At 45.7% G+C, this 15,988-nt stretch overlaps 1 protein-coding gene across 1 annotated transcript in view; it reads right to left on the reverse strand.

The window, feature by feature from the left end:
- magi3a (membrane associated guanylate kinase, WW and PDZ domain containing 3a) overlaps positions 1-15,988 on the reverse strand; it is a gene marked incomplete at its 5' end in the record, with an annotated part of 192,743 nt that overhangs the window by 38,792 nt on the left and 137,963 nt on the right. Inside the window, 2 exons of the mRNA XM_079239678.1 lie at positions 1,615-1,777; positions 3,362-3,568. Of these exons, the coding sequence (XP_079095804.1) occupies positions 1,615-1,777; positions 3,362-3,568 (370 nt within the window). The remainder of the gene's footprint in view (positions 1-1,614; positions 1,778-3,361; positions 3,569-15,988) is intronic.

A 15,988-nucleotide genomic window follows, 5' to 3' on the forward strand; every position in this document is an offset into this window, starting at 1 on the left:
TGGTAAACACACATTTCTGTTCAGGAGCCTCACACACACACACACACATAAAGGTGGGCCAGAACGGCATCTTAACTTATAAAATAAATGATGAAAACTTCAAATGTTTACTTTTTTTTCTTTTCTTCAAGATGTTTACATTTAATGATGAACAATCAGAAAAAAAAATCTAGTTTTCACAATATTTTCTCTCAGTTCTACATTTAATTTATTTTAATAATGAAATAGTTATGTATCAATATATAATATGTATACATTTAATAAAATAATCTAAAAATGTATATATATATATTTAGATATAACTATTTAATATATAATAATATATAATGTAACATTTTATGTTTTTTTAAATGATTATTTTCTCACATGTCCCATTACTTTAAAAAAAAAAAAAAAAAATCCTACATTTTCAGTGTAAACATTTATCTATATAATTTTTCACACATTTTAGTAATTTTATATACTGATTTACAGATGCAAATCTGTAAATCAGTGGATCTACAACATCACAAAACATTTTATTCACACGTATCTGGAACTGAAAAACACTGCATTTTACTTTGTGATTAGAGAAACCAACTTATTTATTTATTTTAGGCCCCTTGAGATGTACCATCTCATTTTCGACGGGTCCAAAAACATAAAACATATAGCAAAACATTATAATCAACAATTAAATAGATTATATGCAAAACAATATCTAAGATTCAAACAAAACAAGAAACTTGTTCACGCCTACACCTCTCCACCCTCCTCATGTCCAGATGTAAAACCCAGAAATGACCCAACTAGGGACGTCAGAATCAGTAATTATTGATCATGTCACAGAATTACATAAAAAAAAGGCAGTAATGTAAAGAGCACCATGAGAATAAATTTAGTTTACTCATTATTATCATTATTATCTTTGTCAATCTAGAGCTAGAAGGTGCACATATGTGTACATTTCCACACGTGTGCATTAATCCTGATCACCTGAACTGCCTCACCTCATCATACAAACAGACACTTATTAAGTGGGAAAGATCTTCTGGTGTTTGCTTTAGGGGGGGGGGGGGGGGGGGTAGGAAAAAGAAGAAAAAACAGGAGGAGAGCATGAAGCAGGAGGGAAGGGGGGGATGGGGCAGTTGCAGAGATCATAAAGAGTAGAGCTGAGGGAGCAGGTCAAGGGTGCTGAGCTCCATTTAGCCTGTTGTTTCTCTCACTGGCAGAATGAGCTATTGATTTAGCAGCAAACAGCAGCACCTGGCTCTCTCCGCGGCTCTGCAGCGACCGCCTGCCACACTGATGGGCCTGCTAAACAATGCAGGTCCACTGCTTCTCGCTCCCACCAACAAACCCCACAGCAAACACCGCCGAAAGAAAAGGGAAGGGAAAAAAAAACTTAATTGAGAAAAATGTGGCTGCCTTTGCTGAGAATACAGATAGCTTCCACGTCCAGCACTGAGCTCGGCGCCGGGCAGAGGGACGGCGGACTGGAAGCAGAACGGACTCCTCGCTGGAACTTTTAAACACATTCGCCTTTAAATGGCGGAAAAAAGCGGGGAGATGCGTTTGCATAATGCTGACGTAACGGGCAGTAATGTAAGTCAAACAGGTAAAAAGGCTACTTACTCTATGAAGTAGACCATGCCGGTCTCTGTGTAGGCCATCTCCCAGTTTTTAGGTAAGGGCTCCTGACTGTCATCCTGGGTGCTCCACACACGCATGTCCATGGACGCCGCTGACTGGTTGTAGCTGGGCACCGTCTTCCTCCAGTCCGCCTTGTCTTTGTGCTCTGCAGCCCGGCATGAAGACAGGGACACGGGCATGGGAACAGTGACAGGAAGGGGTTGGGAGGAGGGATGTGGGAGATGGTAGAAGGAGAAGGAGAGAGGTGGTGAGATTGTGGCGCCATTGGAGCTCCTCTGGGCTCCTTGCATTTCTCCCTGCTGCTGTTTGCTGCTGCCGCTCGAGCTGCTCTACCCCTGCACGCTGTGGGGACGGTTACATCAACAGGAGTAAACGGGGTAGAGAGAAAGAGAGAGAGGGGGTAGAGAGACACAGAGAGTTCACAGGAAGAGGAAGAAGGCGATGCGATTGCCATAGGATTTGCATGTCAGCCACGCTGCACTGGGATCTGCCTGCAGGGAAAGGCCAAGAGAGCGCTTCAACTCGGCCAGGAGCGCCGCATCACACTGCTGATTGCATGTGTGTATCTGTGTGTGTGTGTGTGTGTGTGTGCATTTGCCTAATCTTGATATGCATGTGTGCTGGTCTGCACGAGGCTCTTATCTCCAGGTTTCCATCCGACTGTGAGTGACCTAGCATTGGAGGCTGGCTGCGTTTGGCTGGGCTGACTGAATGGCGGGAGCAGAAAGTGACAGCTGTTGACTGGAGGAAGTGCAGCTCCCTTTGTGCTGAAACGGGGCCCTTTTTTCAGCCGGAAACCATGGAGATTTTTCTGCACTAATAAAGTTTAAAAACTCTGATGGCATGCAAACGCGAGCTGGAGGTTACAGCAGCTTTCAGGAAGCAGAAACTGACAAGTGAAAGGGCACAAAAGAAAAATGGCCCTTGCTGTTAATGCACAACCATTATGAAGTGCCCTCGAGGCAAAGTAAAGCCACGCATCTGCTGCCACCTTGTTTTTTTTGTGGTGGACACTGACCCCACTTTGCCATTCCCAACCACACACATGCTGATGAGCTCCACCGCTGAGAGCTTTTTCTTCTGGCCTCGCGCCACATCGCCATCTACAGATTCCGACAATCCTTCCTTCGGCTCGTCTCCCGTCTCTTATTTGTGGCTCTTTGTCTGAATTCAGTCTCAGCACAACAAAATAAAACCGACTGCAATTCTTTAAGACGCACCTGGAGCAGAAAAGATCGAGGAGAAGAGCTTTCTTCTCCTGCTTTTATTATTTTTTATGGACCCTCTGATCTGCGATGAGGTGACAACGAGCCTCTGTCAGCCACAACTGGGATTTTTGCAGTGTTTTATCATGACACAGCACTTTGAGGTTTTCCCACTGCTCTCCCCCTGAGCCATGTGAAGACATCGTCGCGCTGGATTCGGATGAGGACACAACCTGTCTCTCTAGCCGAGGGATTGACTGGATTGATCTCACAGACACTCTACGGCTACGTTTCCTCTTAACAAGGACGAGATTCAGCGCTGACTTTGCATGCCAAATAATAAATCCAGGGGATGTTTGTTTAAAGAGAAGAGTGGAAAAAGGAGCTCTGGTTGGTTTGCATGCAGAGAAAATCTATACGGCTGCTGGGACAGAAATATATATCTAGCAAAGAAGGCCATCTGGGACGTGAGTCTTTAGAAGCTGCACCATAAGAAGTGAAAAGGGAAGTAAAATGACGCTCACCTCCAACACCGTTGACCATCGGGGGCCTCTCTTCTTCCTCTTCCTCCTCTGGAGCAGTGCTGTCCTTTCTGTCTATCTTACTGACTGAAGTGGTGCGTTTTCGTTGGACCTCTGTGTCAAATTCCTCGTCAAAGAGAACCTGGTCCACCAAGTCCGGCTGGACGGGACTGGGCTCCGCAGGGGGCTTCGGGGTCCCATAGTAGTTACCTGGAATGAACAGACATGAACATGGTTCATTCATGATGTGGTGTGAACATTTTTGGATGAAAATCTTTACGAGCCTTTTAGAAACACATAAAGAATGCTGCATAAAGACTCTGATATCCATCCACCCAGTCACTTTACTAGCTCCACCTTGCAAGAGCTGCTTTAATGCTTGGTGGTGCTGATTCAACAAGGTGTTCAGAGATTTTGCTCCAAGTTGACATGAAGCCTCACAAAGTTAAAAGATGAGAATCTCCCGTTCCACCACGTCCCAAAGCTGCTCTGTTGGATGTAGATCTGGTGACTGTGGAGGCCGTTGGAGGACAGTGAACTCATCGTCATGGTGGAGATGATGTGAGCTTTGTGACATGGTGCATCATCCTGCTGGAAGTTTCCATCAGAAGATGCTACACTGTGCTCAGAAAGGGATGGACATGGTCAGCAGCAGGACTCAGGTAGGCTGTGGAGGTTAAACCATGTCATGTTGGTACTAAGGGGACCAAAGTCCCACCAGCAGCAGCCTGAAGCGTTGAGGATGGATCCATGTTGTCATGATGCTTCCAGCAGATTCTGATCCTACCATGTGAATGTGGAGCTGAACTGGAGACTCATCAGACCAGCAACATTTCTCCATCTTCTATTGTCCAGTTCTGGTGAGTCTGTGTGAATTGTAGCCTCAGTTTCCTGTTCTTACTGACAGGAGGGAACCCGCTGTGGTCTTCTGCTGCTGGAGACCATCTGCTTCCAGGCTGGACGTGTTGTGTCTTCAGAGATGATGTTCTGGAGATCTTGGTTGGAACCAGTGCTGATTGGACTTCCTGTTGCCTTCCCATCATCTCCAACCAGTCTGCTTCTTCTCCTCTGACATCAACAAGACATTTTGTGCCAGACAACTGCAGCTCGCTGGATATTTTCTCTTCTCCAGACCTTCTCTGAACCCTACAGAAGGTTGTGGGTAAAAATCCCAAAAGTTCAGCATTTCTGAAAGTCCCTTAAATCTCCTTTTTTCCTCCTCCTGATGCTCAGTTTGAACTTCATTAAGTTATCTTCACCATGTCTACATGACTGACTGCATCATGGCGATGCTACAGGATTAGCTGGTTAGCAGTTATTATCAACAAGCGACTGAACACCTAATAAAGTCAATCATGTCTGTGTGTACATGGACCACCCTGATGCTTAGAGAAAGTAAAAAATGTTCAGACATGGTAGGAAGTAAGCTTCTTTGACCAAGTCAGCTGCACATGAAAGCTCTCCTTGGTGATCCCAGGCTGAGAGGAAGTGCAGCAGATGTTTACGTGCCTTTAAGGCACACCCAACATTACCAGGAACTCTCGTTCTTTGCTACAAATCATCTGTCTGAGTTGAAGAAGGTGGACAAAAATGAGGCCAAGGCTGTTGCTGTCAAAGCTCAGATTTTGGAACAATATTCATGAAATTCAGTCTTTTCCTCTGAGTTTTTGTTCCACATGCTTAAAATCAGGCCGTCTGGTCATCTCAAAGGAACGTGGAACTCACATGATCCACTTTCTGACTTCCTTTCTACTTTCCCACATGGAGCCCGATGCAGCATCTCTGCTTTTACAGGTTATCATGACCGCTCATGCCAAGGTGGGCTCTCAGGCACCTGATTGGCGGTTTGATGAGTCTGGTTTGCTGTCATGCTGCAAACCTTGCTCCTCCACACGGGGGGGGGGGGGGGGGGGGGGGGGGGGGGGGGGGCTTCGTTTTTCCCCAACCACAAGAGCAAGACTGACCCACTTTACCCCTCAGCAGCCTCCCTCGCCGTGCAGGAGGATAAGACATGATGGAAAATGAAAACTTAAAAGCAGCAGAGGTGAGAATAGTCTGGAAGATATGATCCAAACATCGATGTGCAGGTTGTTTCATGTCTCTGGGAATACGTGGAGCTGCAGCAAGGTTCAGCCATGTTGCTGCTTTGCAACCGCAGAAGACCTCTATGTTGGTTTTAAGGAAACCTTTCGTGAAAACTAAGGTTTTAATAGTTTAACCAGATTAACTGGAGGACCTATCAAACATGTGGCGTTAATCAAGATAAACAAGAAAAAAAATCTGTCAAGACTTTGCAGCTGAATGCTCGTTCCATCAATCACCATCATGATCTGCTGAACAAATAATCAGACATGAAGGGCAATGTGTCAAAGAGCGGCATTACTGATGAGGTTAATCACATTCATCCATATTTTCATGTAGAAATGATCACATCATCAGTTTGTAATTAACCGGAGGCAGGATTAAACAGGAGGGAGGGAAACTGGAAGTTGTGGTGTGCTCTCTTCACGCCACGGCCGCCGGAGCTCGCTGGAGAGCAGGTGTGTGCCTCTTCACCCGCCCACCAGCAGGAAGCTGGGAGAGTGGGCTGGACAAATGAACTCCAGCAGAATGTAATGGTACTGCACTGAAGAGCAGCTTCTGCTGCGATGGAATAACAATAAAACAAACTAACTAACAAAAAGGCCAAGAGGCGGACTCCTAAAAGCGTCACATAAAGGACAGAGTGGGATGTGTTTAGGCCTGAGGTCTTTATTTTATCAGAGTAAAACATTCAGAAATCATTCACAGCTTTTCATGAATTTCCTTCTTTAAATGAGGCTCAGTTGGTAGCAAGTAGCCAAAGTGAAAATACCTTCAACACCACGTTGAAAGTCCATTAAATGTCCCTTTTTATCTCATTTTGACACTTAGTTTGAACTTCTGCAAGTTGTCTTCATCATGTGACTAAATGTGATGAGTTGGTGCCATGTGATTGGTTGAGTGACGGGCAATAATTATTAGATGTACCTAGCATGAATAATCAAGATTAAATATAAAAAAAACTACATGCATTATCCGACTAAATAAAATCTGATTGGAGAAAAAAAGAATAAGGAACAAGATGGACAAAAACTGGACAACCCTGAGAAGACATATTTACAAGCTGTAGCTAAATACAGCCTAAAATGAAAGGATTAATTAAAAATAAAAGAAAAAAATGCCTGAACTGACCAACTAAATTAGTTTTATCTAAATCAACATGTTGGGTTTGTAAAACCAGTTTCATATTTTTACCTCTACGCATTTTATTCTGTGCTGTTATTGGTCATTGATTTTATTGATGACCATGATGGAGCTATAAACTTTACTTATTTACAACAATTTGGAAATAAATAAAATTAAAAACTGAGAACGTTGACGGTCACAACATTGTTGTTGAACATTGTTGGACTAACGTTCAAACATATCAAGTGGGGGATGGAAATCCACAATCAAAACACACTGCAAAACAAAGCAGCAGATGCTTTAATCAATATAATTTTAATATCAAATTATTCAAAACCAATATGTCCAATTTAATAAATACATTAAAAGAAAACTAAAAATCCATTTTTTTGTATCACTTAATGCAAATCACAGTCCTGATAAAGCTGGAGCCTATCTTTGCAATTATCAAATACAATAAAATAAAAGCCAAATAAAGCAAAATAAATAAATTTAAAAAAAAAAAAAAAAAAAAAATTATATATATATATATATATATATATATGTATATAAACAAAAAAAGGGACTTAAACAGAACAAGTAAAAAAAACAATAAATAAAATTTAAAAAAAAACTGTATTAAGCAGAACACGTGAAAAAAAACAAAAATAAAATAAAATAAAAATAAAATAAAAATTTGCAGTGGATTTGCAAAATGAGCAACTACTGAAGATGGGGAGCAAAATTTTTTGGTCAACTTAAAAAATAATACATTTCTTGAGTTCTGGTAATAGTTCAACTCATAGTTCTTCTCAGAGTGTGGCATGGAGGTGGGAGTGGGGTGATGTGGGGCCGCTAAGTACAAAAGATTTAGGAGAAAATTACATTCTCAGTTCATTCTAAGAGAATACCTGAGGTAAAACAAAACACTGACAAGTACTACAGCAGTCAAAAGGGGGCGTCACTTGACTTTAATCTGACAGGATACAGAGAATTAAGCAACACAAGTCATTCACCAAAGAGCAACTGACCAGACTCATCGATGCTGAAGAGGGTCCAGTCACAACAAACAGTTTGGCTTCACTCCTACTTCAGTAAAATAATACTTTATGGAAAATGTAAACAGTTTTTTTAATCTTAGAAATATATTCAGCACTTTTAAAAGAGTCGCAAAAGTTCATAGTTATTTTAAATTAAAGTTATAAGATGTAGTGGTGTCTTTTAATTTGTTTCCATTAGTGAACCAGCTACACGGCTCCTGCATCAGCTTTCATCCCCAACAGCATCTTCATAAAGCACAAGATGCAGATCCAACCTTTCCCTCACATATCATTGCCTCAATAGCTCATGTCTTGTCTCTCACTGACAAGATAAAGACATGAATGAGACAGACAAATATATTTAAAAAAAAGTTGACCATTAATCCTCCTTTTTACAGGATCAACATTCAGAAACCCTGATGATGTAAAAGCAACCACCTCAAAGCTTCAACTTTAATTTCCCTCCTGGATGACTGCAGCCTACTGAGCGGATTTCAAGAGGAAAAAAAAAAGATGATTAAATAAAAACAAAAAACAAAAAAAATAAAATAAAACCATGAGCCACCATGCAAACAGCTCCCCATGACCATGTGCGCCTGACAAAAATAGGCACTTGTTGATACAGGCGCTGACTCACCCACTCAACATGCTGTGCTCTAATAGCAGTGCAACAACAAGCAATAAATAATGCAAAAAAAAAACAAAAAAAAAAAAAAAATCATTCAAATTGCTGTAATATCCAGGAAATAACTGGTCCTCTGACAAGCTGGTCACACACAGAAAACAAACCAAATGACAGACTTTAGGATTTTATTTCTTTTTCTGTCAAACAACATTTGATTATAATGAGAATATTGATGCAAGGTATTCTACTTATCACAGGAAAAATGGCCTCTTAACAGCCACCCTTCAATGGTAAACGCCTCTGATGAGGAGTCAGAAAACAGTAAATAAGTCAAACAAAAGGTCCAGATGGATCTCTCACCTCTGTCTTTTATTTTATTTTGTCCTATTTTTAAAAGGAAATGATTTCCAGATATGGTTAATTTTCCATTAATGCTGAAAATACTCTGGACCTGACACTTCTTTATCCTCCAACTGTCCACTTTACTCACATAGTAGGAAGCAACGCATCACGCCAAGCTGAGATATGCTACATTTAAGCTCATACCTCTTTGAGATAACATTTTATGGGCAAAAATGCTATTTTATACCTGTCACACTGTGTTATTGTTTTAGATGTTTTTGTGGACGCGACTAAAGAAATGAGACCAAATTAGGTATTTGCAACAAAAAGCCTAGTGTTTTATTCAAAACGGTTCTTTGCCAAGTTATCTGTCATGTGTAGACACAATCCCTTTAGGCACCTTTTTTCAAAGCCTGAATCATTTATAAATCAGTGTTAAGTGGCTGAAACAGTAGCTTTTTCCTCAGGTGCAAGGACTGGACTGAACCACGGACTGGACTAATGCACAGACTGGACTGAACTCGGACTGGACTGAACCACAGAGTGGACTAAATCACGGACTGGACTAAACCACGGACTGGACTAAACCACGGACTGGACTAATCACGGACTGGACTAAAACACAGACTGGACTAAAACACAGACTGGACTGAACCAAGGACTGGACTGATGAACGGACTGGACTAAACCACTGACTGGACTAATGCAAGGACTGGACTGAACCACAGACTGGACTAAACTCGGACTGGACTGATGCAAGGAATGGACTTTTGCAAGGACTGGACTTTTGCAAGGACTGGACTTTTGCAAGGACTGGACTGGACCAAGGACTGGACTGAACCAAGGACTGGACTGATGAACGGACTGGACTAAACCACGGACTGGACTATTGCCCGGACTGGACTAATCCACGGACTGGACTGAACCTCAGACCGGAGTCATTCCTTCGCATTTCTTCCCATTTCCCTTCCTAGCAGCCACCCTACCACAGAAGCCAGTTCTGATGAGGACTCATTGAACAGCAGATGGACGAAGAGCCTGGTGCATCTCTTATGTCCTGCTGTTGTTCCCATATTTCTTACTTTCAGATCTAATCCACCTGAGGTTAATAGATTTTTTTAGGTCTACAACTTCTCACCATTGGTCAAGGGTGGCACTGAAAATAAACCAGCTGATATTGAAAGAAAACCTTTGTAAGGCCTTCAGAGCAGCTTACGTAACCTCAGCCTCTTTAGAAGTTCGGCTAGAAGCACAAGCAGCAGAGGCAGAGCTAACCGTGCTAGCACTGGATTTTTACATGAAAGCTCTCGGCGGGTGGGTGGGTGGTGAGTGATGGGTGGGCAGTGCAAAGCAAAGTCTGAGCTAACACTTGCTTGGCACGCTCAGTGAAATGAACAACCATTCACTCATGTGTGTGTGTGTGGGTTTGCTGCCAGTAAGAAGCATTTTCAAGTTTCTTTTCCCTTTTTCTTTTCTTTAAACTTGCCTCCCGTTAAAGGGCTGTCGGGTCCAGAGGGACTGCGAGCTGAAATGAAAGCCTCCTTTACTGGTGGGAAAGAATGCGTGTATACAGTATGTGAGTGTGTGGCTGTCACGCCATCTGTTTTAGTCAACAGCTGACAGCATATCTCATCATCCAACTTGTGAGAATCAGAACACAATCTGAGCAGAACTGTGACAGGAACGCAGCTCACTCTTTATGGTCATTTAGCAGTGAGTAAAACCAGCAAATGGTCTTCTGGTGACGTTTCCAGAAGGGGTAAGAGAACGCAATAAAGGATACGGGAGACATCCGTTAACACTCCCAGCGCATCAACCCGATACCTCTTTGAACGCACCAATCACAGATCCTTATTAATCAGCGAGGATGGACCCCCCAGTCTCTTGGGTAGTGCCCAGTCTGATCTCGTCATTGCCTGCCAGCGCCCGAGGCGAGTGAAGCCCAGTCTTGTACTCCAGCCTTGGCGCAGAACTCCGCGGCCATGCTTGGCGTGGGTCCCCTGCACTTGTAAACACTGCATTCCTCAGTCCCGTGTGTGTGTGTGTGTGTGTGTGTGTGTTGTACAGTTTGGCAATCTATTGTTCACCTGCTTCTCATAAATTTACTTCCCTTCTAGTTCATGTTTACTTTGTCGGTCTTGGTTGTGATGCCCAGCATAAATCAAACACTTTCATTCTCATCTTTTCACATGAACTGCTTTCATTGATCAAAACCGCCTCTCTCTGTTTCTGCTTTTTGTTTTTTAAATGTTGTTTGTTGAGTAGCCACTGTGATCCGAGACCTATCCCATCGGCCGTGTCGCCCTTAGAGCTCATGTACTGCTTGATCTTCAGAGCTTGTGTTTTGCTCGTTCCTAGAAGTAAGAGCCGGTGCCAGCGCTGCACCTTTTCAACTTCCTTCCTGAAGGAGTTCTGGCCAGGTGCCCTGTTGTTTTATCTAATTTCCAGCTTTGCCTCAGAACTTAAAAAAAGCCTATGATATAAAAAAGACCCAAATAGAAGATGGCTTAAGGCAATTTGGCCACGGAAAACAAGGTTAGGAAAGAGATTCCATCATTTCAGTGCTTGTCAGGCTGTCCCTGGTGGCCATGCAGCTACGGACCGTTACTGTCAGCCAGAGTGGAAGCATCCTTCTGCTGTCCAGTCAGTAAGCAACATCTTTTCAGTTTCTCAGCTCCTGACCTTTTATTTGTAAACCATTTTGTGCACAATTCTTTTACGCAGCAGCTTTGTGATCCTACCATAAAACATGCAATCAAAGCAATGTTTTACACGAGTCTTGGATAAAAAGAAATCATTGATAAACATTAAATGGGAAATAATACATATTTCTGCAATTTATCCCTAGCAATTTTGATGAATTAATTAGCTCCTCCTAGCATTAAATTACATGCTAAATTAACGAATATTAAGATGATATCAGTAAATTAATTTGTGACTTAGAGGGTGAAATTTTCAGATGTAAATCACTTGGTCCTTGTAATTGGAGTGTACCTGGGGAATGAAGGAGGTGGAAGGTGGGGAGTCATTCAAAAGAGAATAACAACTCAATTAGAGATCAGAAGACAAGGAGAAACATCCATACAGACAACTAAAATACACGGACATGTAAACAAATACATTCCCAAATGTTAGCAGGGCAACACATATATCTGTCTTAAATATTGTTCATATAAATTCTCGTGAATTTTTGTCCCCTATTCAGAAAGCTAAAGACTGGGAACCGCCACTGACCTCATCTGATCAAACAACTGCTACCAAAGTGGACTGTCCTTTTACATACCAGTTTACAGTGAAATGCAAAGTATTCACCCCGTTTGTAAAGTTAAAGCTTGACAGACTGGACGCTTTAGCAGCAATTATAGTTGTGAGTCTCTCTTTGGGTAAGTTGGATGGGTCCTGTTGGTACATTATCTGTTAAGACATGCCATACAAAACCTTTACGCAGCTTTGACCCAGCCCTGTTCAGAAAGCTCCTCGGTCAGTGGTCCAGGCTGCAGTTTTACAAGTTTGTTTTAAGCCCACTCCCTGTTTCAACACACCTAATTCAAATAAACGAGCCAATGAGCAGATCTGGATATGGTGTTGGATCCATTTACCATGAATCAGGTGTGTTTGTACAGGTAAACATGTAAAACCTGCAGGACTGTGGCTCTCTAGGACCAAGCTTACCTACTTAGGTCTTCATAGTATCCTGTACTTTATGATGCCTTTTGATTAGTGCAGCTGACTACAGAGGAGGGGTAATCAGCACCGGATCTGAAGGGCAACCATCCTGCATGTTTTAGATGTTTCCCTGCACAAAACACCTGATTTCTATAATTGCTATCAAAGAGCCTCAGGAATAAATACATTTGCAATCCAATTTATGTAAACAAGAGTGTCCAAAACGTGTCTCAATGTTCCAGTGAAAAAAATTAAATAAAAAACAATGAAAACAAAAACAAAAGAAAAAAAAACAATGAGGAACGCTGAGAAATAGTCACAGCTTGGCCACCTTATAGCGTTTGTGTCGCTCTGCTAGTGCTTGCAATGAGCACTGATATCAAGAAAATGTGGCAAATATCTTGTGAAAGGTTTTACGTGGGTGTATGTATGAGTCAAGAAACTCGAGGTTACAGTTTCCTGGTTTAATGACACACTGGCTTCGGTTACATGATGTTTTTTAATTTGGAATTAAATATTTGGAGCCGTCACCTTATCGTGGTGGAGGGGTTTGTGCGTCCCGAAGATCCTAGCAGCTATGTTGTCGGGGGCTTTATGCCCCTGGTAGGGTCACCCATGGCAAACAGGTGTCTAGGGGAGGGACCAGACCAAGCACGGCTCATATACCCCTATGATGACGACTAACCTGGGCATGAATGTTCCCTTGCCCGGACGCGGGTTACCGGGACCCCCCTCTGGAGCCAGGCCTGGAGGCAGGGTACGAGAGCGAGCGTCTGGTGGCCGGGCCTTCGCCCATGGGGCCCGGTCGGGCTTAGCCCGAAAGGGTTACATGGGCCCCACCTCCCGTGGGCTCACCATCTGCGGGAGGAGCCGTAGGGGTCGGGTGCAATGTTAGCTGGGCGGCAGCAAGGGGCGGGGACCCTGGCGGTCCGATCCCCGGCTGCAGAAGCTGGCTCTAGGGATGTGGAATGTCACCTCTCTGGTGGGGAAGGAGCCTGAGCTTATGCGCGAGGTTGAGCGGTTCCGACTAGATATAGTTGGACTCACCTCGACGCATGGCTTGGGCTCTGGAACCAGTACCCTCGAGAGGGGCTGGACCTTCTTCCACTCTGGAGTTGCTCATGGTGAGAGGCGCCGAGCAGGTGTGGGCATTCTCATCAGCCCCCAGCTTGGTGCCTGCACGTTGGGGTTTACCCCGGTGGATGAAAGGGTAGTTTCCCTCCGCCTCCGGGTGGGGGGACGGGTCCTGACTGTTGTCTGTGCTTATGCACCGAACAGCAGTTCAGAGTACCCACCCTTTCTGGAGTCCTTGGACGGAGTGCTGGAGGGTGCTCCTTCTGGGGACTCCATTGTTCTGCTGGGGGACTTCAATGCTCACGTGGGCAATGACAGTGAGACCTGGAGGGGAGTGATTGGGAGGCATGGTCCCCCCCCTCTGAACCCAAATGGTGTTTTGTTATTGGACTTCTGTGCTCGTCATGGATTGTCTATAACGAACACCATGTTCCAGCATAAGAGTGTCCATATGTACACCTGGCATCAGGATTCCCTGGGCCGCAGTTCAATGATCGACTTTGTAGTCGTATCGTCGGACCTGCCTTGGACACTCGGGTGAAGAGGGGGGCGGAGCTGTCAACTGATCACCACCTGGTGGTGAGTTGGCTCAGATGGTGGGGGAGGAAGCCGGTCAGAGCTGGCAGGCCCAAACGTGTTGTGAGGGTCTGCTGGGAACGTCTGGCTGAGTCCCCTGTCAGAGCGAGCTTCAACTCCCACCTTCAGCAGAGCTTCGAACATGTCCCGAGTGAGGCGGGGGACATTGAGTCCGAATGGGCTGTGTTCCGTGCCTCTATTGCTGAGGCGGCCAGCCGGAGCTGTGGCTGTAAGGTAGTTGGTGCCTGTCGTGGCGGTAATCCCAGGACTCGTTGGTGGACACCAGCAGTGAGGGATGCCGTCAAGCTGAAGAAGGAGTCCTATCGAGCCTTCTTGGCCTGTGGGACTCTGGAGGCAGCTGATGGGTACCGGCGGGCTAAGCGGCATGCGGCTTCGGCTGTTGCCGAGGCAAAAATTCGGGCATGGGAGGAGTTCCACGAGGCCATGGAGAAAGACTTCCGGACGGCTTCGAGGAGATTCTGGTCCACCATCCGGCGGCTCAGGGGGGGGAAGCAGTGCTCCATCGATACTGTGTACAGTGGAGGTGGGGAGCTGCTGACCTCAACTCGGGACGTTGTGGGTCGGTGGAGGGAATACTTCGAAGACCTCCTCAATCCTACCAACACGTCTTCCCATGAGGGAGCAGAGCTGGTGGACTCAGGGGTGGACTCTCCTATCTCTGGGGCTGAAGTCGCTGAGGTGGTCAAAAAGCTCCTTGGCGGCAAGGCCCCGGGGGTGGATGAGATCCACCCGGAGTTCCTTAAGGCTCTGGATGCTGTAGGGTTGTCCTGGCTGACACGCCTCTGCAGCATCGCGTGGACATCGGGGGCAGTACCGCTGGATTGGCAGACTGGGGTGGTGGTCCCCCTTTTTAAGAAGGGGGACCGGAGGGTGTGTTCCAATTACAGGGGAATCACACTCCTCAGCCTCCCTGGTAAGGTCTATTCAGGGGTCCTGGAGAGGCGGGTCCGCCGGATAGTCGAATCCCGGATTGAGGAGGAGCAGTGTGGTTTTCGTCCTGGTCGCGGAACAGTGGACCAGCTCTATACCCTCTCTGGGGTCCTGGAGGGGGCATGGGAGTTTGCCCAACCAGTCTACATGTGCTTTGTGGACCTGGAGAAGGCATTCGACCGTGTCCCCCGGGGGCTCCTGTGGGGGGTACTCCGGGAGTATGGGGTACCGGACCCCCTTGTACGAGCTGTCCGGTCCCTGTACGACAGGTGTCAGAGCTTGGTCCGCATTGCCGGTAGTAAGTCGGATCCGTTTCCGGTGAGGGTTGGATTCCGCCAAGGCTGCCCTTTATCACCGATTCTGTTCATGACTTATATGGACAGAATTTCTAGGCGCAGCCGAGGTGTTGAGGGGATCCGACTTGGTGGCCTCAGGATTGGGTCCCTGCTTTTTGCAGATGACGTGGTCCTGTTGGCTTCATCTGGTCGTGATCTCCAGCTCTCGCTTGAGCGATTCGCGGCCGAGTGTGAAGCGGCTGGGATGAGAATCAGCACCTCAAAATCTGAGACCATGGTCCTCAGCCGGAATAGGGTGGATTGCCCTCTCCGGGTCGGGGGTCAGGTCCTGCCTCAAGTGGAAGAGTTTAAATATCTCGGGGTCTTGTTCACGAGTGAGGGAAGGATGGAGCGCGAGATCAACAGACGGATCAGTGCGGCGTCTGCAGTAATGCGGACTCTGCGCCGGTCTGTCGTGGTGAAGAAGGAGCTGAGCCAGAAGGTGAAGCTCTCGATTTACCAGTCAATCTACGTTCCTACCCTCACCTATGGTCATGAGCTGTGGGTCGTGACCGAAAGAACGAGATCTCGTATACAGGCGGCTGAAATGAGTTTCCTCCGCAGGGTGGCCGGGCTCTCCCTTAGAGATAGGGTGAGGAGCTCGGTCATCCGGGAGGGGCTCAGAGTAGAGCCGCTGCTCCTTCGCATCGAGAGGAACCAGTTGAGGTGGCTCGGGCATCTGGTCAGGATGCCTCCTGGACGCCTCCCTGGTGAGGTGTTCCAGGCACGTCCCTCTGGGAGGAGACTCCGGGGAAGACCCAGGACACGCTGGAGGGATTACATCTCTCGGCTGGCCTGGGAACGCCTCGGGATCCCCCCCGCAGAGTTGGCAAAT

This window comes from Telmatherina bonti (genome assembly GCF_933228915.1).
Source record: "Telmatherina bonti genome assembly, chromosome: 4".
Taxonomy (NCBI): Eukaryota; Metazoa; Chordata; class Actinopteri; order Atheriniformes; family Telmatherinidae; genus Telmatherina; species Telmatherina bonti.